At 40.5% G+C, this 25,644-nt stretch overlaps 1 protein-coding gene across 2 annotated transcripts in view; it reads right to left on the bottom strand.

Annotated features, from left to right (window-relative positions):
- The window catches only part of LOC120851300 (catenin alpha-2), a 1,370,085-nt gene that overhangs the window by 281,805 nt on the left and 1,062,636 nt on the right, over positions 1-25,644 (bottom strand). For both annotated transcript variants that reach the window (XM_040223986.1, XM_040223987.1), the window contains exon 8: positions 24,181-24,261. In XM_040223986.1, coding sequence (XP_040079920.1) covers positions 24,181-24,261 — 81 coding nt within the window. The remainder of the gene's footprint in view (positions 1-24,180; positions 24,262-25,644) is intronic.

Raw genomic sequence — 25,644 nt, forward strand, 5'->3', positions numbered from 1 at the left:
TTGCTTGGTCTGGTTCTCTGCCAATTTCATGAGAAGGATATGCCCAGGCTAGAATGCTTGTTCCAGGAGAAAGGATACAAACACATGGAATAGAACTAGGCCACCTCCGTCATCTCCATCAAGACCGTCTTGGGTCAGTCAAGAGCAAGTGAACCCATATACGTGAGAGGACTTGACCAAGGTGACCACTCCAGGCTAGAGATAAGCAAATGCTACTATTTCATGCTGCTTAAATGTTATACTGTACTACTGTGACAACAGATAACTGATAATATACACATTTAACTAGAATAAGTTTTTGAGTAGATAAGCACTGTCACTAAACATGGTCACTAAACCATATTTTCAGGAAGACACCATCAAAATAAGATTCTGATCAGTCAACTGATGGATTGACATTATTCCAATTCAGTTCTTTGGCCAAAAGCATTGGATTAACAGTAGTCTGCTCTATGTGGACCATTATAAGTCCTGGGCTATGTTTAAAAACAACACAGCTGCAATTATTTACTTGTATAGATTTAACCTATATGCAGGTCAGGAAGCAACAGTTAGTACTGGACACGGAATAACAGACTGGTTCCAAATAGGAAAAGGAGTACATCAAGGCTGTATATTGTCACCCTGCTTATTTAACTTATATGTAGAGTACATCATGAGAAATGCTGGGCTGGAGGAAGCACAAGCTGGAATCAAGATTGCCGGGAGAAATATCAATAACTTCAGATATGCAGATGACACCACCCTTATGGCAGAAAGTGAAGACGAACTAAACTGTCTCTTGATGAAGGTGAAAGAGGTGAGTGAAAAAGTTGGCTTAAAGCTCAACATTCAGAAAATGAAGATCATGGCATCTGGTCCCATCACTTCATGGGAAATGGGGAAACAGTGGAAACAGTGTCAGACTTTATTTTGGGGCGCTCCAAAATCACTGCAGATGGTGACTGCAGCCATGAAATTAAAAGACGCTTACTCCTTGGAAGGAAAGTTATGACCAACCTAGACAGCATATTAAAAAGCAGAGACATTACTTTGCCAACAAAGGTCTAACTAGTCAAGGCTATGGTTTTTCCAATGGTCATGTATGGATGTGAGAGTTGGACTGTGAAGAAAGCTGAGCACTGAAGACTTGATGCTTTTGAACTGTGGTGCTGGAGAAGAATCTTGAGAGTCCCTTGGACTGTAAGGAGATCTAAGCAGTCCATCCTAAAGGAGATCAGTCCTGGGTGTTCATTGGAGGAACTGATGTTGAAGCTGAAACTCCAATATTTTGGCCACCTGATGTGAAGAGTTGACTCATTTGAAAAGACCCTGATGCTGGGCAAGATTGAAGGCAGGAGGAGAAGGGGATGACAGAGGATGAGATGGTTGGATGGCATCATCGACTCAATGGACATGGGTTTGGGTGGACTCCAGGGGTTGGTGATGGACAGGGAGGCCTGGTGTGCTGCAGTTCATGGGGTCGCAAAGAGTCAGACACGACTGAGCGACTGAACTGAACTGATAGATTTAACAAACTCTAGTTTGAAATAGGTTTCTCTGATGGCTCGGTGGTAAAGAATCTGCCTGCAATGCAGGAGACACAAGAGATGTGGGTTTGATCCCTGGGTTGGGAAGATCCCCTGGAGGAGGAAATGGCAACCAGCTCCAGTATTCTTGCCTGAAGAATCCAATGGAAAGAGGATCTTGGCAGCTTGCAGTCCATGGGGTTGCAAAGAGTTGGACATGACTGAGCAACGGAGAACGTGAGCATTTAGCTCAAAATTGTACTGACAAGTCATGGGGACTAGGACAGGGAAGGCTTGGTCAGGGATCACCCTGAAGAACAGCAGTAGGTGTTTGGCTCCTTCTGCTGGCTCCGTGTTTTGCCTCAGTACACATGACTGTACTAAAATACCCACCTCCCTCCACAATAGGCAAAGACAATTGCTTCCATGGGAAGAGAGAGAATGAAATATTGCCTTAGGATGTCAGGTTGTGCTGGGTCATCATGGATCTCCAGATGGTCTCAATCCAGCAGCTTTCCTTGGTGGTGGTAAAACTGTGAGCAGAACATGGAGCCCATAAGCGCTGGAGGCAATATAAGGAAGCATAGGAGAGGCTGGTGGAATGGAGGGGGTGTGCAGAAGGCAGAGTTGCAGTGACAGGGTATGGAGAGAAGTGGCAAAAAGGAGAGCAGAAAAGAACTGGGGGAAATTAGTATTTTATATTGGCAAAAAGGAGAGCAGAAAAGAACTGGGGGAAATTAGTATTTTATATCAACAGATTTTATTTAATGCTATTTTGTGTCAGGCACTGTCCTAAATGCTTTCAATATTATATATTTCTCTGAATAGAGCTGGGTACATATTCTCCATTTTATAGGTGAGGAAAGTGAGGCAAATGAATGTTAATTGTCCACATTCACATGGATGATAAGTGGCAGTGGCAGAATTTGAACCCAAGCTGGCCCCAGAGTTCATGCGCTAAACTACTAATATTTCTAACCTCTCATATGACTGAACTCCACCAGCTCTGCATACAATATCGACCTAAAGCAAAGTGTGTTGTGTGTGTGTGTGTGTGCGTGTGTGTGTAATTCCGGAAAAATACATGGTCCAGATTTCTGGATGATGAGTAAAGTGCATAAAGAATTCTGAAAGCCTCCTCCAAGATAATAAGAACAAAAAGAAGAAAACCCCAGTAGAGAGGGTGGGAAAACAGACCCAGGAGCAGATGGACAACCCTAGAAGGAATAAGTTGTCCCTCCAGAGGCAGAACTGATGCAGAGTCTTAATGAATTTCCATTCTAGTAGCTGAAAGGAGCCTGATGGATACTCACTAGAGACTCTCTGATTTTCAGGGGCTTTAGGACTTCCCTGGTGGCTCAGACGGTAAAGCGTCTGTCTACAATGCAGGAGACCCGGGTTCGAGCCCTGGGTTGGGAAGATCCCTTGGAGAAGGAAATGGCACCCCACTCCAGTACTATTGCCTGGAAAATCCCATGGACAGAGGAGCCTGGTAGGCCACAGTCTATGGGGTCGTAAAGAGTCGGACACGACTGAGCAACTTCACTTCACTTCACTTTAGGAGTCTGTAAAGAAAAAAAAAATGGAGAACTCATGGGTCAAGATATGTCTACTGGAAAAACATGCCAATGGGTCATACTTGCCTTTATGTAACTATCTTATAAATTACTGGTCAAAATGTTTCAAAACAGTAGATTTTCAGATTCTTAATGAAGACTCATAGCAATGGAAATGTGGAAGTGATAGTTCTTCCAGAAAGGATCGAATCCACTTTCCATGCTTTTAGATGATAATTACAGTATGTATGAAAACCTATTAGCCTGGTGATAACAGAGGTTATAAGGGATCTGCCTTATCATAGAGGCATCTCTGAAAGGTGCAGATGAAGTTTAGGACTGTGACAACCTAGCATTCTAGGGTTTCTTTTTTTTTTATCATTTTTGAGAATTTTAGGATTAAATCATATTCATCCTAAACACATAGTCCATGAGCATAGGCATATCCAAAACTGAGAGCCAGAGTCCCAAGCAGTCAGGGCCAGGGACACCTTGAACTTGGTATCATCCAGCAAGTGCAGGGACTCATAAATACTGCCTTCATTAGCTCATGAGTCCTGTGACTTGTGTCTCTGATGAACAGGGGCACATTCTTTGACCCCTCTAGTAAACAAGCAATGTAATTCCTCTGTAAATTGACTATTAGAATAGTTTAAATGTCCTTGCCTACAAGCTGAAAGACATAGTTAACACTTTTTACATAAGCTAGAAGACCAAAATTTAGCTATCAATCAACTAGGGCAGAAAGGAATGACTTGACAAAATCATTCGTTAAGTCTGACAGGAGTCAAAAACACAAGGCTTTCTTCCAACTGTTTAAATGTATGTGTGACAAGGGAATATTAATGACCTAAGACAAGACATTTAAAGGTATTAGCTCAGCACTACCAGTCTATTTTACCCAATTAGGGCTATTCATCAATGTAAATAAGTACATTTTCTTCAGCAAATCAAAGGAAAACAGTTGATGTATCATAATTGTTCTTACAGTTCACTTTCATGAGAGGGCAGAGTGATAAAAAGATAGAGTTTAACTCACAAAACTCAAGAAGAGGAATAAACTGTTAAAATGACCAAAATCGTCTGCCTTTAGGACGGGCCATAAGGAATGTATGATGCGTACTGGGTCACTTTCAAATAGATATAGCAAAAATATTTTGCACAAAGTTTAAAAGTCTGCAACCATTTGATGAATATGAAACAGTTTTCTGAAGAAGATGGTTCAAGAAAAAATGGCTCTCCCAGCCAACAAGAATCACAGAAGCTCAAACTTGGATGAGACTTTAAAGGTTGTAAGCCCAATTTTAATCTAACCAATGAAAGAACATCTCTGCAAATCTTTTTAATGGATAGACATTCATTCTTTCTCTAATTTCAGTTTTATTGTGGCAAAATTGAGTTTGAAGTAAAATTGTAAGATATTTAAAGTGTATGTCATGGTGATTTGATATACGTATACACTGAAAAGATTCCTCCCATCTCACTAATTAATATATCCATCACCTAGCATACTTCTTTTTTGGTCAGAATTTTAAGTTCTACTGTCTTAGAAAATTTCAGTTTCACAACAATGCTATCAACTGTAGTCACTTTGTTTTACATGAGACTCTCAGACTTTATTCATCTCATAGCTTAAAGTTTGTACCTATTTACCAACCTCTCCCCATTCCCTCATTCTTGCTACCACTTTTCTATTCATCATATTTATACGTATGACTTTTTTCTTTAATATTCCACATATAAGTGATACCATTAAGTATTTGTCTTTCTCTGTTTGGCTTATGTCATTTAGCATAATGCTCTTAAGGCTCATCCATGTTGTCACAAATGGCAGAATTTCCTTCTTTCTTGTGGCTAAATAGTATTACATTATGTGCATGTATTATATATGTGTGTGTGTGTGTGTGTGTGTGTGTGTGTGTGTGTGCATATGGTAAGTTGCTTCAGTCATGTCTGACTCTTTGAGACCCTATAAACCATAACCCGCCAGGCTCCTCTGTCCATGGGATTCTCCAGGCAAGAATACTGGAGTGCGTTGCTGTGTCTTTCTCCAGAGGATCTTCCTGAGCCAGGGATCAAATTTGCATCTGTTACATCTCTGGTATTGGAGTTACCACTAGTGCCACCTGGGAAGCCATATCTATATCATCTATATCTATATGTTACATATTCTTTATTTATTCATCCGTGATGGACACTTAGATTGTTTCCACGTTTTGACTATTTTCAATAATGTTGCACAGACATAGGCGTTTAATTTGTCTTCGGTTGTGCACTTCAATATCTTTTTCTGATCTCACAGAGGAAAAAATATCCATAAAGAAAAATCTGCACAAAGCCACATTAGTATTAAAGATATTTAAACATTACACCAAATAAAAGAAATGAGAGGAAATGCATAAAATTAAAATGGGGAAGTTAATAATGCAATTGGGCTTCCCTGGTAGCTCAGCTGGTAAAGAATCCACCTGCAATGCAGGAGATCCAGGTTGGATTCCTGGGTCAGGAAGATCCCCTGAAGAAGGGATAGGCTACCCACTCCAGTATTCTTGGGCTTCCCTGGTGGCACAGAGAGTAAAGAATCCACCCACAATGTGGGAGATCTGGGTTCGATCCCTGGGTTGGGAGGATCCCCTGGAGGAAGGCATGGCAACCCATATCAGTGTTCTTGCCTGGAGAGTCCCCATGGACAGAGAAGCCTGGTGGGCTACAGTCCATGGGATCACAGAGTTGGACGCTACTTAGTGACTAAGCACAGCACAGCACACAATAATGCAATTAGCTCAAAGGAAGCAGGGAAGTTATTGCAAGAAGTTCAGAGAGAAAAATATGCTTTATCTCTTTTTACTCTACTCTCTCTCAATAACTGGTGTTCACTCATTTAGTCCTTCTCCGAGAATTGAGGAGTTCCAGGTATATGAAGCAGTATGTTTGACCAGGGACACAAAGAAAAGTAAGACAAACCATCAGCTCTCACACATTGCTAAAATCCCCTCTACTATCTCAATTTCTAGCTACTAATAAAGCTACTGTGATGAACTTGAGCTCATATACTTGACTGGCCTCATAAATGATGCTTCTCAGATGCAAGCAGGAATGCCTCCTGTTCAGTGTGTTGACCTAAGAAACACCATAAACAAGTCCAAATTTGTTATTTTCTTATATTATGTTAGTAGACTTCTTTTTCTCACTTAGAAAGGTCCTCCCAGGACTTCTCCACCTCTCTGTCTAAACATACTTTCAAATATCCAGTTTGTTAGCCCAGAAGATTTGGCATTTCAAAAGCATGGAATTTTAGGTAGCATAGGTGAAGGTGAAAAAGATATTTGGAGAATAAACACCTTGGTCAGAACCCTAAAGCCACACTAAAAAACAGATTGATTCTTCTGTGTATTCTGAAGGCCTACTCAGTTTCTGCCTGCTTATTGCCCTAATATTAATCCTGTGCATGTTCATTTTTATAGCTTGCAGAGAACTTCCCTAGACATTATTTCATTTGACTTTCTTTATAATGTCACAGTAAGGGTGAAAGATGTAGTTTGCAGGGCCATCATGATTTTCCTTGTTGCATAAATGAGGAAAGGGATGGTTCACTGGTTACGTATAGAAAATGCCAGAGTCAGGTCTTCCGGTTCCAAGATTAGTGCTATTTTAGTTAAGGTCCAAGTGTTTATGAATCTGGCTGTTCAGATTCACAGATCACAACTGGATAAAGATGATCCTTTATTCCATCCTTCACTCCCACACTGAGTCAGCCACTTATCCCCAGCATTGAATCCTCTCAGGCACTGTTTACCACAAAAGATCTATGTTTAGACACCTGGATATTTCATTCTGAGTATCTGTTATCCACCACTGATTAACTCGCATTGAATGGGCATAAACTGTTTGAATCCAATGTAAGACAGTCAAAAGTTATGTCAGGATATCCTTGGTGGTCCAGTGGTTAGGAATTCACCTGATAATGCAGGGAACAGGGGTTTGATCCCAGGAAGATCTCACATGCCACAGGCCAGCTAAGCCCGTGTGCCACAACTACTGAGCCTGCACTTTAGAGCCTGAGAACTGTGGCTACTGAAACCCACGTGCCTTAGAGCCTGTAAAAAGAGAAACCACTGCAAGTAGGAGACCTTGCTCAGCAACTAGAGAGTGATCCCTACTCACTGCAACTAGGGAAATCTCATGCACAGCAGTGACGACTCAGCACAGACAAAAAATAAATAAATAGAGTTATATCAGATAAGTTAACTCTAGCAAGGACCCTTAGGAAGCTTAAGAAATATTTCTCAAAGAAAGATTTGACACTACCACTCGCGCATGTAGCTGCATTGGAGAAAGAAATGGCAACTCAGTCCAATATTCTGTCCTGGGAAATCTCATGGACAGAGGAGCCTGGTGGGCTAGAGTCCATAGTGTTGCAGACTGGGACACAACTTAGCAACTAACCAACAACAAATGACAACCCCAACTGCACTGTCAGTTGGGAGAGATAATCATTGACTGAATGGTTTGAGAGCATGTTAGCAGTAGAAGCTTATTTTAAAATGTATGAAGAACAAGACGCAGAGGAGAACAACTCTCTAAAGCCATCTTTCTTTCTGGTGGAGTCAGTTTTACACACCTGCCACAGTGTGGCAGGATTTGTACCAGACACAGTCATCTGGCCCCATACTTCCATATTTCTGGCCATTCCACATTACATCACAAGTCTTCTGGGTCTCAGAAGAATCCCCATTGTAAAAATGAGAGACTCTGGAAGGACCCCACTGAAAATGTATCAGTTTGTACTTTGGCTATCAGATGAGTGACGCTTCACTTGAGCAGAATGGGAAACCTGGGGAGATAAGATGCTGCTGGACTAGGGAAGATGGATGATAGGCACTTACTGTTGATGCAGATGTCACTTGTAAATGAACTTCTAAAGCTTATGCCCATTTTTGGTCATTAAAGAGCCCATTACATTTTCTATAACAGAAACCCTTTCTCTGTGCTCCCCAGCTCTATTCCAATTGTAGATAACTGTGTACCTCTGAACTAACCTCTCTGTCCCAAGTTCTGCCACCATATGCTATACTTTTTCACTCCCTATCTGTAACTATTGCACAGTGGTGCATTTCGAACAGCTGCTGAATTTTTCCTCGAGGGGATTCATTTCAGACAGAGGCCTAATGATGATTCCGCATTTCTAAGTCTGTGGAAATCCCATAATATGACTGGCACTATTACTGTTTAGGGAAATGCAGGTGACAGTCAGATTTCAGATCTTTCAGTTTTATAGAAGACCTGGACTCTTACACGGTATTTATTTCATTTCAAGTAGATCCTTACTTCTAGAGCATGGGCTGTTCTACTTTTCCTATAAAAGGCCAGACAGTATATGATTTAGTTTTTGCAGCCAGTTGGTCTCTGCCACAACTACTCAACTCTGCCATCATAGCACAAAAACTAACAGTACAACTTATTTTCAAAACAGGCACAAGGGCAGATGTGGGCCACAGGTTTGCAGCCACCTGATTTATATAGTTTCATCTGTGGACTTTAAGTCTTGCAACCCTATCACCCTGTCCATGTCACTCTGTTGCTTCATTACTTCAAATCCCAGGCTATTTCAAGTTCCTTTCACCCACTTTTTACTTAGAACCTAGCATCTTCGGTATGCAGCAGTTATCTGCATAAGAAGAAAATTGAGAAGACTAGAGATGACCTCAAGGGGGCTCAAGGGTCCAGTCTGACTGCTTTACTTGACCAAGATGACTTTTATTCTCTTTGCCTCACACCCTGTTAGAAAACATAGTTTATCTCAGTGGTACCTAAGCAATTCCTTTTCTAGTAGAAGCTTCAAGGCAAAGAACAAAGAGGAATCATTAGATGTAAAAACAGAAGCTGTTGACTTTTCCTAAAACTTCTGTGGACTAGAAGGGTATCTAGTTGGGTTGCCCAGCCTGCTTAATACAGGTTTTCTGACCTGGACTGGACTCCAAGTCCTGATTATTTCCTCCTAATTTGGCAAAAAATATTGAGAGTCCTTCCACAGACTGGACAAACACACAGAGAATGCACCTAAAGAGCACGAGGCAAGCTTGTTGCTATGGTAATATACAGACACAATGAAAGTCACCAGGGATCTACTTTCACCGGCTTATTCTGGCATCTATGGATATAGCCTCAGGGCCACACTGATCTAAGCCTTCAGATTTCAAAGGAGGAGCTGAGGGAAATCTGCTCAGTCACACATGGTTAGTGTTGCCTTCTTCCTGCCCCTGTGACTCTGAGCCCTCCCTTGCCCACGGTCAGTGCCCAGACCACCCAGCTCGCTATAACCAAAGGTGCTCTTTAACTTCTCTGTCACCCTCTTCTTGTAGCTGCAACTCCAATTGCAGCTGTTTAAAAACAGCTTGATCTTCACTGAAATTGAAGGAATCAAATAAAGATATAGAAGTCCTGCCCTTAAGAGTTAACAGGATTGATGTACTCCTGAAAAAAAACAAAAAACTGGTATGAGAGAAGAGGGGGCTGAGACTGGTTATCCACACAAACTTCTGACAAGCACTTATGGTTGGATCAGATGGAAAATCCCCTCCTGTCACCAAAGTCCTCAGGACAAATGGTTCTCCTATCCTGGAACACTGGGGCAAAAATTCATCCATCTCTTTCTTACTGAATATACCAGGCAAGTTGGCTAGTTTCTCTGTCTGCATTTAATCAGCCATCCCCCACTCCAACTAAGATAAAAGTCCTTTACTTTTCCCTCTTATGATTAATTAGGAAAGTAATTATCAAAATCTCTTTCATGGTTCAGTGTCTTGCATGGGGTTGGCCACAGATATGGGTGGTTTAAGGAAGAAAAAAATCAGGGATGTTAAACAGGAAGGCTATTATTTTGATTATTATTGAGGGTCTTAAGACATTATGAATTGATATTTACCTTATAGCCTTCCCAGTAATGGAATTTTAATAAAAGCTATAAAATAAGTCCAACTTGAACAACTGTAGTCATTAAAAGGATAGGCTTCAGAATTAGCTTACATGGATTCACTAACTTGCCAGCTTTATATTGGTAAGAAATGTAAGTTCACTGTCAGAATTTCAAAATGCTACCCTGTAAAAATAAAATCTTTTTGATAATGACAGATTTTAGAATCAAATTATAATGCATCAGATAAGAGAGAATGGACACTAGCTAAACAAATGTCAAATAGTTTCAGTGGGTTCAACTTTGCTTTTTTGACCTTCATATACACTCAGGTAGAAACAGGAGCAATGGATCGGATGGTTAAAAGAGTTGGCTACTTCAGCTCTCAGTGACAGGATAGCAACAGCTGCCCAGGTTCTAAGCCTAACCACTTCTAGCACTCAGCTACAGAAAGGCAAGCCAAGTGACTGTGAAGCCACAAATTCATGTGTAACGATAGTCACTAATTTGTAGGTTTTTGGAACTCTATTTAAATAGAGTTCTTTACTGAAGCTCCGCCCCCCACCCTTTACAGCATACAAATTATGTGTTTTTTAATTTTTAATTTATATTTATTTATTTGCTTGTCTATGCCAGGTCTTAGTTGCAGCGCATGGAAACTTCTTCAATCTTCATTGCAACATGTGGGATCCTTTCATTTTGGCATGCAAACCCTTAGATGTGGCATGTGGGATCTAGTTCCCTAAACAAGGATAGAATCCGGGCCACCTGCATTGGGAGCATGAAGTCTTAGCCACTGAACCATCAGGGAAGTCTTCTACTGAAATTTTTATTTGGGCCTTAAGCTTAGACAAAGTAGAAAAAAATAAGCTTTGCAGCACAAACCCAACAATTTGATAATTACAAAATCACTGATCTTAATTCAATTTGCTAGCTACTAAAATTGCTCAGTAATTGTACCAGATGCTGGGTAAAGGGATAATCTCCCATTTCTAAAGCAGAGACTGTTGCAGGGGGTCTTAGGATGCTGAAGGAAGAAATTCTGCCCTGAGAAAAGATCTCAGAGGTCCCTTCTACTTCTAAGAGTTTATGAGTCCATGACCCCCACTGAATCCATCTTTTTTTTCTTCAAAGAGAAAAGCTGGTTGAGAAATAAGCCCAGAAGACACTATTGCTTTTCTTTCCTGTCACTCCTTTCCCCCTCCTCCTACTCTCCTTTGATTCTGGGGGTAACTATTAATCTTTATACACAGATAATCATCATTCAACTTTTAAAATAAGCATTTAAAGAGACTGTATCCTTCTTTCTGAAGTTAAAGATGGGTGTGATTTCTCTTCCTCTCATTGGGGGACAGTCTTTGTTCAGATGATTAAATTTCTGAGCTGTTTTTCTGTACATGAAGGAAATTTTCCATGCTCCAGTCTGACAAAAATACCTGTTTTGGGTACAGTTTCCTGAAATGTGGCACCATATGTGCATCAGTAAACATTATGTGTAGAGTAAATTAAGCTGAGCCTTATAATTAGGCAGTAAGGAAATTACTGTAGACCTGAAAAAGTAAATCAGCAGTATTAAAATGCTCTCCATTTTCTATGAAGCACTTCAGAGTGTCATTAAAAAAAAAAAAAAAGTCGTGTCATGGTGATAAACATTGAAAAAAAATGCTTTTGGAGCAAGGCAACCTAAAAGACACCACAATTCAAATAAGTCTTCAGATCTGGAGTCCAAGGTGTCATTTCTTTGTAAAATTTAAAAGTCAGCCCTTTTGCCACTAACATAGGAAAAAAAAAGAAAACCACCTGACTTTGAGACTTTGGGGGGAAACTTTCTCATACAGCAGGTGCAGTAAAGACATTAAGAGCTAGAAGCTCTGGAGCAGAGCCAAGACTAAGGCGAGCCACCCATCATAAACAAAATAGCAACACTGTAAATGAAAACAAGATCAGTATTGCTGCTTTCTCTTTTGCTTCAGGTTTCAGTAAAGCTCAGCACTGCCCTATCACTGATCCTGCATTAACTTACAATGTTGGTAAGATACTCATCATGAATTTTTTTGCATTAATTTTGATTTTCTAAAATACTGCATAAAAATATTATTTATCTTGATTACTTAGTTGTTTGGTTCTTCCTGAAATTATGTGCTGTAGGCTACTACTGCCTCATTCCTCTCCCCCTCCTCCTGGCCCTGCCCCAGAAAGCACAGATCTTGCCAAGCGCTTCAATACAGCACAGTGAACAATCAGACCATCCATTTCTAATCCTGGCCCATGGGAAGAAGAGGCTCAAGCATGTATTCTCCCTCCCTCAAAACAGGTATTGTATCTATGAAGTGCTGATGACTAGAAGATGCCAAATGGAGACAGGTTTCAGGGCTTCACGAAATCTTCCAAAGAACGATGGTGAGACATAAAAGTTCCCCCCACCAGAAACAAAGGCAGTGAAAGTTAAACTTGCCAGAACATCACAATTATCTGGAAAGCTTATTGCAATATAGCATTTAACTTGCCACTGCTGCATGAAATTAGAATCTCAAGATGGAGCCATATACAGGTTTCTCTCACTATCCAAAAGTACAGATGCTCATGAAACCTTTTGTAAGATTCTATGCTGTAGACTGAAGAAGCAATCACCTTATGAGGTATCTTACCAATGGATGCACAAAACACATGAGGATAAAAGCACAAATGCCCACACAGTTCAAAGCTTTAGTAGCTGGATGCTGAGATGTTGAGTGTAGTTCCCAGGGAAGGAGCTGGGTGGCGCTACTCTTGCTGATTCCAGTGCCCACCGCCTGTGTAAGAGCTGGCTGTAAAATGCTGGACAGATTTTTACATTCACCTTTCTTTGTAAGAGCAAAAATCCTCCAATTCCTTTCAGCTAGCAAAAACAGAAACTAATGTAGGCTTTTCATAAAAGGCATAAACAGACTTTCGAAAAACAGGAGATACCTGGTATCTGCATTTTGGCAGGTTCTTAAGCTGAACTTTTCTAAAGTCAGCTCAGTAATAGGAAACATCTGGGTTAAAGCATAGAAACTCTCTCTTAAAATGGAGAAAGCTATTATCACAGTAAAAATTGACTTTTTAGTTTCACTTCAGTTCAGTCGCTCAGTCGTGTCCGACTCTTTGCGACCCCATGAATTGCAGCACACCAGGTCTCCCTGTCCATCACCAACTCCTGGAGTTCACTCAGACTCACATCCATCGAGTCAGTGATGCCATCCAGCCATCTCATCCACTGTCGTTCTCTTCTTCTCCTGCCCACAATCCCTCCCAGCATCAGAGTCTTTTCCAATGAGTCAACTCTTCGTATGAGGTGGCCAAAGTACTGGAGCTTCAGCTTTAGCATCATTCTTTCCAAAGAAATCCCAGGGCTGATCTCCTTACAGTCCAAGGGACTCTCGAGTCTTCTCCAACACCACAGTTCAAAAGCATCAATTCTTTGGCGCTCAGCCTTCTTCACAGTGCAACTCTCACATCCATACATGACCACTGGAAAAACCATAGCCTTGACTAGACGGACCTTAGTCGGCAAAGTAATGTCTCTGCTTTTGAATATACTATCTAGGTTGGTCATAACTTTTCTTCCAAGGAGTAAGCGTCTTTTCATTTAATGGCTGCAGTCACCATCTGTAGAGATTTTGAAGCCCAAAAAAATAAAGTCTGACATTGTTTCCACTGTTTCCCCATCTATTTCCCATGAAGTGATGGGACCGGATGCCATGATCTTCATTTTCTGAATGTTGAGCTTTAAGCCAACTTTTTCACTCTCTTCTTTCACTTTCATCAAGAGGCTTTTTACTTCCTCTTCACTTTCTGCCATAAGGGTGGTGTCATCTGCATATCTGAGGTTATTAATTAGAGTTTAGAACAGAGGAAATTTGATGATTGGGATATTTCTAGGTTGGCTAGATACAGATTCTCCATCCTTTCATCATTTGTGTGGTGGCAACTTACTTTATTTTGGGCACTAAGATATGCCTTGAGGAAACAAAGAATATTAGGTCATGGGCATAGGCAAAAACACATAAACAACTTAAATCTACAGCAAAAAGTGTCATAATAAAGGTATTTGAAATGCTTTAGGAGCCTACTGGATAAACCCTGTTTATAAAAATTGAATAAAGTTGTGATGAACAGGTGACATTTAAGCTAAGCCTTGTAGGAAAAATTGCAAATTTTCCTAAAAGGAAAAAAAAAGAGAGAGGGCATTTGGAAAAATTGTGAATTTTCCTGGAAAAAGAAGATAAATGAAGGAAAGAGGCATTCGAGGCAGAAGTAACATCAAGTGCAAAGTAATGAAGATGTGGGAAGACTGGCCTAAAAGACTGCTGGAGCTACACTGAGCTATAGGCAGGGAGCCTGGGGTCAAGTCACTGGTTGTGAGGCTGTGATGATCATTTTTTGAAAAGCAGCTAAGCAGTGCCAATGATAATGGAGAAGAAGGAGTGCACTCAAAACACAGTGGGAATTTAGGGAAAGATAACGGAAGAAATTGCACAAGGTAAGAACTTTCTTGAAAGTTGATCATAGTGGGGAGCATGCAGTAATATAGGGTGGAGGAAGGGTAAGGATTTAGTTTTAACATATTCTGGAAATTTCATTCAGAAAAGAAGGAAGATGAAGATTGGTTAAGAACACACAAAGTAAATAGATGAATATTACAACCAACATCACCTTCATGAAATTGAGCAGGACCCTGTTGGGGCTCCTGGGCTCAGAAGTCTTTCTGTGTCCCCTGTTTCTTGTTTAGGCTTCAACCTCTAAGACTTTCCCTGAGTTCCAATGGCAAGTTCACTTCAGTTCAGTTCAGTCACTCAGTTGTGTCCAACTCGTTGTGACCGCATGGATTGCAGCAGGAAGGCCTCCCTGTCATCACCAACTCCTGGAGCCTACTAAAACTCATGTCCAAAGAGTTCGTGATGCCATCCAACCATCTCATCCTCTGTTGTCCCCTTCTCCTGTCTTTAATCTTGCCCAGCATCAGGGTCTTTTCCAATGAGCCAGTTCTTCGCATTAGGTGGCCAAAAACATTGGAGTTTCAGCTTTAGCATCAGTCCTTCCAATGAACACCCAGGACTGATCTCCTTGCAGTCCAAGGGACTCTCAAGAGTCTTCTCCAACACCACAGTTCAAAAGCATCAATTCTTTGGCACTCAGCTTTCTTTACAGTCCAACACTCACATCCATACATGGAAAAACCATAGCTTTGACTAGATGGACCTTTGTTGGCAAAGTAATGTCTCCGCTTTTGAATATGCTATCTAGGTTGGTCATAGCTGTTCTTCCAAGGAGCAAGTGTCTTTTAATTTCATGGCTGCAGTTACCATCTGCAGTGATTTTGGAGCCAAAAATAAAAATAAAAATTCTGTTACTGTTTCCGTTGTTTCCCCATCTATTTGCCATGAAGTGATGGAACTGGATGCCATGATCTTAGTTTTCTCAATGTTGAGTTTTAAGCCAACTTTTTCACTTTCCTCTTTCACTTTCATCAAGAGGCTCTTTAGCTCTTTGCTTTCTGCCATAAGGGTGGTGTCATCTGCATATCTGAGGTTATTGATACTTCTCCCGGCAATCCTGATTTCAGCTTATGCTTCATCCAGCCCAGCATTTCTCATGACATACTCTGCATATAAGTTAAAAAAGCAGGGTGAAAATATACAGCCTCCTTTCCCGATTTGAAACCAGTCTATTGTCCCATGTCTAGTTCTAACTGTTGCTTTTGACCTACATACAGATTTCCCAGGAGGCAGGTCAGGTGGTCTGGTATTCCCATCTCTTTAAGACTTTTCCACAGTTTGTTGGGATCTACACAGTCAAAGGCTTTGGTGTAGTCAATATAGCAGAAGTAGATGTTTTTCTGGAACTCTCTTGTTTTTTTCATCGAAAAAGCAAGAGAGTTTTTGTTTTTGTTTTTGTTTTTTGGATGGCAAGTTCAAACTGCTGCTAATAAGAGAAGGGATAAGAATGCAGACAAGGGAAGAACAATCAACAAACAATAGTGCAGCCTTGGGGCAGGATCCTGGTTCCACCTCAAGAGACACACATAGCAATATCTTTGAGCTCTTCTGCAGAAGTAAAACCCCCAGCAAATAGAAGATGTTATTAACTACTTGATGAGCATTCTTCATTCCAGAGAGAAGGCCACAATTTGGTAACCTTGAGAACCACAGAAGCTCATCAAGAGACCATCTGAGGCCAAATTAAAGAAATGAACGCCCTGCACACACTTTGATCCTTATCAGCAGCCCTGACTTTGAGCTATTGCTATAAAACTCCTCACCAAATACCACAGGTTGGGATGCAGTTTTTTGAGGGCGGGAGCTATCTGTGTCCCCCTTTACCAGACAAAGGAATAAAGCTGTCTTTTTCTACTTCACTCAAAGCTCTATCCCCAAGACTTATTCAGCACCAGTGCACACAGGCTGAGTTTTCAGCATCATTCATCACAATTTCCTGCCCAAGCAAAGAGCAATGGTGAATTCCCTCAAACATCCCCTGTGATATCCCCGGGAGCTAGGAAGGTACAAAGTGCTTAGACCCTACAGCAAACCAGGGCTTCCACCACTTTCCAAATCTCAGATTCATCCAGCCCCCTTGGGAAATAGTAAGATAAAAAAAATTAGCTGTCCTGATGGAAATTTCCCCTGAGAAAAGGATGCCAGGAGCCATTTCAAGTAATAAAAGGTGACCTCAGCAAGGAGAGGTCAAATGGAACAAGATATATTTGACCAAAAGCTGGCTGCAAAGATCCACTAAATACATTGTCAGAATCAAGGCGATTAGCTGCTATCATCAGCTCTCCAAAGAAGCTCAATTCAGGCCATAGTGGCAAACTCTTGCAGGACACATTTGAAAATTATCTCCCTTTTAGTGTCTGTTTTGGATAGAAAACTTCAGCCTAAACATAACCTCCAACAATATATATGGACCAACCTCACTCAGTCAGGTTGGTCAGTGTTCTGAAATGTTTTGGTAAGCTTAAAGGACATTCTTAAAAAAAGAGAGAAAGAGAAAAAAGAAAAGAAAAATCCTTGAATCACCATTTTTGAAAATTTTCCAAATTTCCCTGCTTAGGTATTTCATCCTGGAAAATATGATAGAACTTTTTTTATAATCCTATAGTGGATCTTCCAGTGTCAGGATTAAGATTCTGCCTAGAAGAGTCCCTGGTGGTCCAGTGGTAAAGAATTCACCTGCTAGTATTGGGGATATGGGTTTGATCTCTGGTTGGGGAAGATACCACATACTGCAGGCAACTAAGCCTGTGTACCACAACTATGGAACCCACAAGCTATAACTACTGAAGCCCGTGCACCCCAGAGCCCATGCTCTCCAACAAGAGAAGCCACTGCAATGAGAAGCCCACACTCCACAACTAGAGAAAATCTGAACAGTGACAAAGACCCAATGCAGCCAAAGACAAACTTAAAAAAAAATTAATTAAAAATAAAATTCAGCTTAAAAATTTTTTGGGGGGGCCTGGCACTCTTATTGCCTAGAACAGCGGGTGTCCAAGATAAAACCAAAAGCACACATTCTCTTGAATGTTTTGAGACTCAGGCAATGCTATGTATCCTTCTCCATCCAACTTTTCCTTGACTTCTGGGGCATGAAAAAATCAGCAGAAGAGAATAAATCAGTAGTTGAAGCTTCCACTTAATTGAGCAGTTTCCTACTCATACATGTGTTACAGATTCCTCTGCACAGTGTGTTATTTGATTAATCAATATTGATCAAGCTATTGGACTTTTCCTGGACTCACTGGTGAGAAAGAGGTCAAGCTTGGCATCCTCCCCAAGACTGTATTCATGTGTGACCCATCAACCACACACTGGCTCACAGGAGTCAATTAATCCATGATTTGAACAGTGTCTTTATAAGGGAAGAGATTGCCGATAGTGATATTTTAAGAACTATTTGCAATAGATAAATTCATGTACCTTTAACCTGGCCTAATGAGTGTTTTCCAGGAGACAAATAAGTACGTAGTGGCCTGACATTCAGGGCTACTGTAATGGGATTTTCCTAAATTAGAGAGAGATTGAGTATACAACCTGTGATCAAAGGGCTTGTCCAGAGACAGCCTTTCAGAGTGCTCATGAGCCCTCTCCTTCCTCTGCCCTTCTCCTGGTCTCTTTGATTCTGATTTTGGTGTTTCTGATGCCATTTGTGTTCAGCTGTCTCAGAATTGCTTATGTTCTATATTTCAAACACCAATTGCTGTATGATCATTTTCTGGTCTCTACATTTTTACAGAAGCAAGGCAATCTGACCAGGATTATTAGCTCTGACATAGGTTTTCAGTGTGAAGAACACAAACCTTAAGGTTTGGAGGAAACCAATATTTTGTTTCATAATTTTTAAATTGTAGCCAAAAAGATAGCTTTAAATACTTATGAGGAAAAGCAGCTTCAAGTCTGGAAATAAATGGTTTCAAAATGTTTTCTTACAATGAATCTAAAAATAATTGGCCCCATCATGAACAGATGTGAGAAAAAGAATTGAATGCCTTAAAATTCCTTTTTTCTGTAAATGTTTTGGAAAGTCTATAATTCATGCTTTGAGAAGCCAGCTACCTAAACATAATAGCAGTTTTTAAAAAGATCCAGTGAACCATAACAGCTGGAGACCTGAGAGATGATATCCTATCACAAACTAGAACCCTATTTTCAACATGCACCACAGATGTTTTTTCTGTCTGAGTACATATATGTCACTCATCCCTGGTGTCTCAGACAGTAAAGAATCTGTCTGCAATGCAGGGGATCTGGGTTCAATCCCTGAGTCAGGAAGATCTCCTCAAGAAGGGAATGGCTACCCACTCCAGTATTCTTGCCTAGAGAATTCCATGGACAGAGGAGCCTGGCAGGGGTGTCCACAGGGTCGCAACAGCTGAGCGACTAACACTTTCATTATTTCTTCAGCCATTCCCAACCCCAGTAGTAAAGGTGCTGTTGAAAACAACAAAGCATTTCTACATATTATGTGAACCGTCTTTCTTCCCCACTGCCTCCCCCAGAGGAGAATAGCGGGGGACCCAACTGCATCTGCTGGATCTTTGGATTGCTAGGATGGGGAAGGGCTAAGAGTCAAGATGCCATAGCCAGACTGCCTGGACAGGGACCTGCAGGCATCCCCACCTGGTGTCACCATGGGTTCATTACCTGGTTTCATGTCCTCATCTGTAAAATGGGCATGGTGACAGCTTGTTCTATCTTAGAGAGCTGAATGAGGATTAAATGCAGTCATTTATAGAAAGAGCATTGAACAGTGCCTGGCACAATGTAAGGACTCCATACATGTCAGCTATAATTTAGTTTACATTTTCGTGGACAGTGATTTTACAAACTTGGGCTGATGACTGTCCACCTTTAGCCACAGTTTTTACCTAAGGAACTGGGTCACAAAAGGGACACCTGAGGAATCTTCAGCTGTAATTATTTCTTATTAATCTAGTGAGCTTTTTTCTGAAGTCCTATCTGGAGGCAGGGTGTTGATAAATCGACCTTTAACAAACCATCCAATGACAAGTTTTGTTTTGTTTTTAACCCTTTGTTGTATAATCCATTCTATTAAGTTTGCATTCCAGTGTAAAAGCATTCTATACATGTTTTGATTGTGACAGCAAAATTGACACTTTTCTCAAGTTGACGCTGCATTTCATTGCTGGAATTATTGTGATGACTATTAAGGGTGATGGCAAAGAATTAGGCCATTGATTGGTTTGAGGAATAAGAGAGAGCTGCTAAGTTTAGCAACACACTAACATGTTATGATTACTATTATTAGCTTCTCATAGGAAAACATTTGAGTCCCGATTTGCTTATCAACTTAGAGGGAGAGAAAGACTAACACGAGGACCACAATAACAATCAGGATAAACCAACATGCCTATAAGCATAAGGAAAACCAAGAGACCATGCCTAGAATAGTTTACAGGTGGCATATAGAAGGGGGGCATGAGGAGCAGCTGGCAGACACCAACTGGGTCCTCTCTATGGGATAAATAGACCATGTGGGCTACCAGGTACTCAAGCAGGGACTCAGCCAAAAGCTTTTGTTTTTATAATGGGCTGATTCCAGAAACACAGCAGTGACAATAGCTCAGACGTGGGGCATACTGTGCCCACAGCTCTAAAATTAAAACATAATGCTTAAAGCTGGCAGTTATATCCCCTAAATCCATTTTTAACTCCAAACAAAATACTCCTAAAAGGATTCTGTTCTACCACTGCCCACTCTCTTGGGGTTAATTGGCAACATGGATCCATGCCAATCAGTTAAAATAACGCCCTTGGGTTCCTGCAACCTTTCTCACAATTTATGACTCTCCAGTTACTTGGGACATACTGCCTGGGAGAAAAAAAAAAAAAAAAAAAAGAGCTCTACTTACTAGAAAATTCTACTTAAAACAGAAATTCTTATTATTCAATTACTTGACTTTTTTTTCAAATGTCTACAAATTTAAGTCCACTTTCTTTCATGAGGCAAGTCCAAGATAATGATCATAATTGACTTTATTTGTTTTTAATTTGGTGACTAGAACTTTGCAAGCCCAGCGTCACCTTCTCAAGAACACTGCCCAACCTTGGGGCTATGTGGAAAAGAGAGGAGGTGCAAAGGGTGGGAACTTATGAAAGTGATCAGAAATATTTTTCTTTGATTTCAGCCTGTGATTTTATTTCTCTAAATATTGTATAAAGGAATATAGGTTTACAAGGAACTAGAGTTGGATCGCTGAGGGTTTTCACTTAGAATCTTTTCTAACAAAGGCCTGTCCATAATTAAAGGAACAGAAAGTGTTTCAGTTTTCATTTGAACCACTAGCATTCACTGTGTGTGTGTTTAGTTGCTCAGTCATGTCTCTTTGCAACCCCATGGACTATAGCCCACCAGGATCTGTCCATGGAATTCTCCAGTCAAGAATATCGGAGGGGGTTGCCATTCCCTTCTCCAGGGGATCTTCCTGTCCCGGGGATTGGATCCTTGTCTCCTGCATTGCAGGCAGACTTTTTTCCTGTTTAAGCCACCAGGGAGGCCCTGGGCCATCACATATCAGACATTCAGATCAAATTTTGTTAATCCAATTAACTAGCTACCCACATCTAAACTGAACATCTACCTGAGCCAAGCTAATCAGATTCCTTGCATATTCTATCTGCAGAAATGCTAGGTAGCTTCTGTTCAGCTCAGGAAAGGTTTTGTACCAGTACAGGTGTGCATGGAGAAACAGAAGAGATAGGGAAAAGAGATTAAAATATTCCAACATATGGATTGGGATGGAACTGACAGATGGAGACCATCTTAGTTCTAGAAAGGCATATTGGGGAAGAGAAGGCTATTTGAGCCAAATTCAGGGATGTGGTGTGAAATTATGCCATAACTGTTGGATCTGATTATCATAAAACAACTCTCTCTCACTCTTAGTCCTCTCAATCTCTGGGAAAGGTGAGCAGAAAAAAAAAAAAAGTTATACATGGAATGATTTGAGGGCATGACATATTCCTTCTAATGCCACCATAAAGGAAGCTCTTCAAAGATCTTGTCACCAAAGCATTTAAAATTCCTGTACCATGAAGTCCATCTTCAAATTTCACTGATGTCCAAAGCTAAAAAGATTCAACACTTTTCTGAGAATTGTAGCATCAAGGTAAAAACTACTGTATCCATTCCTTCCTAGTAAGACAAAAAAAAATTCTTGTGACAGGCCATGAGTGAAGAGAACTTAAGTGTTGGCCCCAGAATGTAAAAGAATGGTCCCTATTAAGACTTAGACAGGGAGGTAAGAAGACTCATTTCATGAACTTTGCCTGGTCGACAACCTGTACCCCTGTGTACTAAGTTGCTTCAGTTGTGTCTGACTCTTCGTGACACTATGGACTATAGCCCCCCAGACTCCTTTGTCAAGAATACTGGCAAAATACAGGCAAGAATCCTAGAGTCGGTTGCCATGCCCTCCTCCAGGAGATCATCTCAACCCAGGGATCAAACCCACATCTCTTATATCTCCTACACTGGCAGGTGGGTTCTTTATCACTAACACCACCTGGGAAGCCTGGTTGACAATCCAGCCAAAGGTAAACACTAGAGAAGCCTGTTCCCTTCCCATTGCTTTTAAAACCTGTGAGTATCAGGCATTAGGACTTCTGACAGGGGAAATAAATGGACTCATTCAAAGAGTTTACAGACTTAGTTTGGCTTCTTACTTTACAGGTAAGAGGAGACCAAGAGACGAAGGATCCAGTCACAAGGTCCATTTAGTTGCAGAGCTAGAAGTAAAACCCTGAGCTCCAGACACCTGACCCAATGTTGTCTACCATCCTCAATCTCAATTATTACCACCAATATCATTTCATATCAGATGGGGACTTTGTATGGAAAGATAGTCTAAGAGGGCAAGGAGAAGTAGACCTGGTCATACTCTCTCTTAATATTACCTACTAATGCCTAAGAAGACAATGTTTTATTCTCCCTTATTTCAAGATAAAATAAAAAGAAAACACTTTCCTCTAAAGGTTTATTGGGCTTCTCTAGTGGCTCAGATGGTAAAGAATCAACATGCAATGCAAGAGACCAGGATTCGATCCCTGGGTCAGAAAAGATCCCCCAGAGAAGGAAAGGGTTACCCACTCCAGTATTCTTGCCTAGAGAATTCCATGGACAGAGGTGCCTGGTGGGCTACAGTCCATTGAGGTTACAAAGAGTCAGACATGACTGAGAGACTAATACTTTCACTTTCAAAGAGCTTATTAGCTGGGCACTCAAACTAGAATCTTCATATTTTAGAACTAATTGCGGTACCTTCTGGAGAAGGCAATGGCAACCCACTCCAGGACTCTTGCCTGGGAAATCCCATGGACGGAGGAGCCTGGTGGGCTACAGTCCATGGGGTTGCAAAAAGTCGGACACGACTAAGCGACTTCACTTTCACTTTTCACTTTCATGCACTGGAGAAGGAAATGGCAACCCACTCCAGTATTCTTGCCTGGAGAATCCCAGGGACAGAGGAGCCTGGTTGGCTGCCATCTGTGGGGTTGCACAGAGTTGAACACTACTGACTCGACTTAGTAGTAGTAGTGGTACCTTCTAGAGAACACCAGATCAGTGTGTCTGTACTTTCTGGTGATAACCTGAAAATAGCCCAGAAAAGCTCCATAATAATGATTTGAAGCAGTGTCTTCCTTTTCTTCAAACCATTTTTTAAGTTTCTCCTTGGCCATTCTTGCCCAGACAGTTTGCTAATCTCTGTACTTGACATGCTGTAGGGATGAGTATTATTGACAGATGAGGCAGCCCTGACAGTTCAGCTTTCACAGATGCAGAAAGTAAAGCAGGTGTTGCCTGAGAGCAGAGGTTGGTCCCAGATGACCAACACTTAATGAACGAGATGGATATATGTAGAAGCTAACAGCAAGAGATAAGGCCTCTGAGGCAGAAATCAAGAAGGAGTTCCTTAATGGATGGTACCATTTCTTCCAGAAAAAGAACACTACAGAAGACACTGGAGCTCACCATAGCAACACAGAAAATAAGATGTACTAGAAATGGGTACTTGTGTTCATGTAGCCCTTTCAAAATGAAAAGGGGCCCTGACTAGAGATTCCTCACCCCTCCCCCAACATGGACCCTTCAGGCTAATGATGCCCTTAATCATTTAAATCATCCAGCTACCTTTCTTTGCTTGGTTTCCCTGCTTCCCAAACAATCATCTGATAAGCAAATTTTCCCCTAGATTTATGTCCCCAAGGAAATACCCTGGGTCAGAGATCTTAATTAGCCCATCAGATTAAGAGTTGTATTTCACATTAACCATTGGCACTCTTGTTTATTCATTGATTGCCTTGGGAGTTTTAGTAAGAGCTAGCAGAAATTAGAGACTGGTTCTTCATATCCCTAGGTCTGAAAAACTGAAGACTATATGTAAAGGGCAGAAATTCTCTCCTTCTAGGAAGATTGTGTCTGGTCAGTGAGAGGGTTTCCCCTCACTGTCTGCTGCTTCTGACTTAGGGGTTGTTTTCATCACCACCACCATTGCACCTGTTACATCTGTTTGCCAGGCAGACTGATTTGTTGATGAAAAGTTTCTGTGTATATGTAGATATTATAAAGAACAGCAAGCTAAGTATTAGGTCTGAAAAAGCACATTCTTAGAAACCACCACTAAGTATTAATACCAGGCACTTATAAAGGAAAACAGTACCTGTCTCCTTAGATCTCTTGTTTTCTTGGTCATCTTATCAATTGCAATGTTTAGAGGATCTCCTTTTTCTTTTCTTCCAGTCTATTAAGAAAAAAAAATAATTTCAGATTTAGAAAATTTCAATGTTAGTGACATTAAAGGTTAAAAAAAAATTAAGAAACACACTTGAGTTGTAGAGTTCAAATCATTAAAAAAAAAAAAAAGGATTCTTTTAAATACCCAGTTGATATAACTTGATCTCTGAAGTTAATCTCTCTGAAATAGATTGAAAGTTGATGAAAATCAATACATTCTCAAGATGGTTACACATACGTCTGTATTCAACTCCATGCAGATCTGTGTTTTCTTCCTTTCTCCAGACATTCAACAATTAAGTAGATACAAGGATGTTTTTGTTATTACTTTCAAATACAAGTGGTTTTTTTTTCCATTATATATTTCTTCTGAATAGAAGACTATTGAGATAATAAAACAAAACTAGAAAAAGAATGATCAGAATTTTATACTAATGTATCACAAGTCTTTTTGTAATTTCTGTATCAAAATCAAAAGAGGTGCTTTAGTAGAAAACATAGTGTTTTAATCTCTGTTTTGCCATGCACTGCAATGCTAAACATGATAAGAAGGGACCCACAGCTTGAGACCAGAAGGAAAATTTCCCTTATGACTGTAACAAGCAGAGGCAAAAGCAAAAGATAATAGCAATGGTATTTGATAAATTATTCACAGGAAGTTTGGAAGTTTAACTTCTATTCCTTCCCCTCCCTTGTTTTTTTGAATTTTTCATTTCTGTAGTAACACAAACCAAATAAAATGGAATCTCCATTATCTTTTTAAAAAAACCACAGCAGCAACAACATTCCCATGGATAAAAAGCTCTGTATAACTTTATGGATGGCATTATCTTTGAAGAGAAAATAGTCCCCCAAATCTTTGTCAAATCTATTAAATTATCTAAACATTAGTCAAACACCTTACAGATTTATTTATGGTCCCAGTGGTAGGCCAATTCTTGTTTATACTCAGTCTCTGTAAAACATGCAGGTCTCTGCAGCAACTTATGTATATGATGAGATGAGATCCCAGGTTATAAATTGTGTCTCATAGGATATGTTTTAAGGATCCATAGAAATTAACATCTGACAGATTTCTAGATGTTCTCTTTCATTGGAAAAATCCTGGATGTGCAAGACTGAAACATACACATCCAATTCCAATATACCTAGATTTTGGACATGAATTTGAGCAAGTTCCAGGAGATAGTGAAAGACAAGGAGCCTAGTGTGCTGCAGTTCATGGGGCTGCAAAAAGTCAGACATTACTTAGTGACTGAACAACAACAGAATTAAATCAGTTACTCTTGTCTACAACTTGCTTAATTAATTTTTTTTCCTCTGAATGAATAGTTGGTTGATGTGTAATCCTATAGCATTTTCATGAAAAAGCCCAAACCAGGGCATATGT

Source organism: Oryx dammah, unplaced genomic scaffold, assembly GCF_014754425.2.
Source record: "Oryx dammah isolate SB20612 unplaced genomic scaffold, SCBI_Odam_1.1 HiC_scaffold_25, whole genome shotgun sequence".
In the NCBI taxonomy this organism is placed as follows: domain Eukaryota; kingdom Metazoa; phylum Chordata; class Mammalia; order Artiodactyla; family Bovidae; genus Oryx; species Oryx dammah.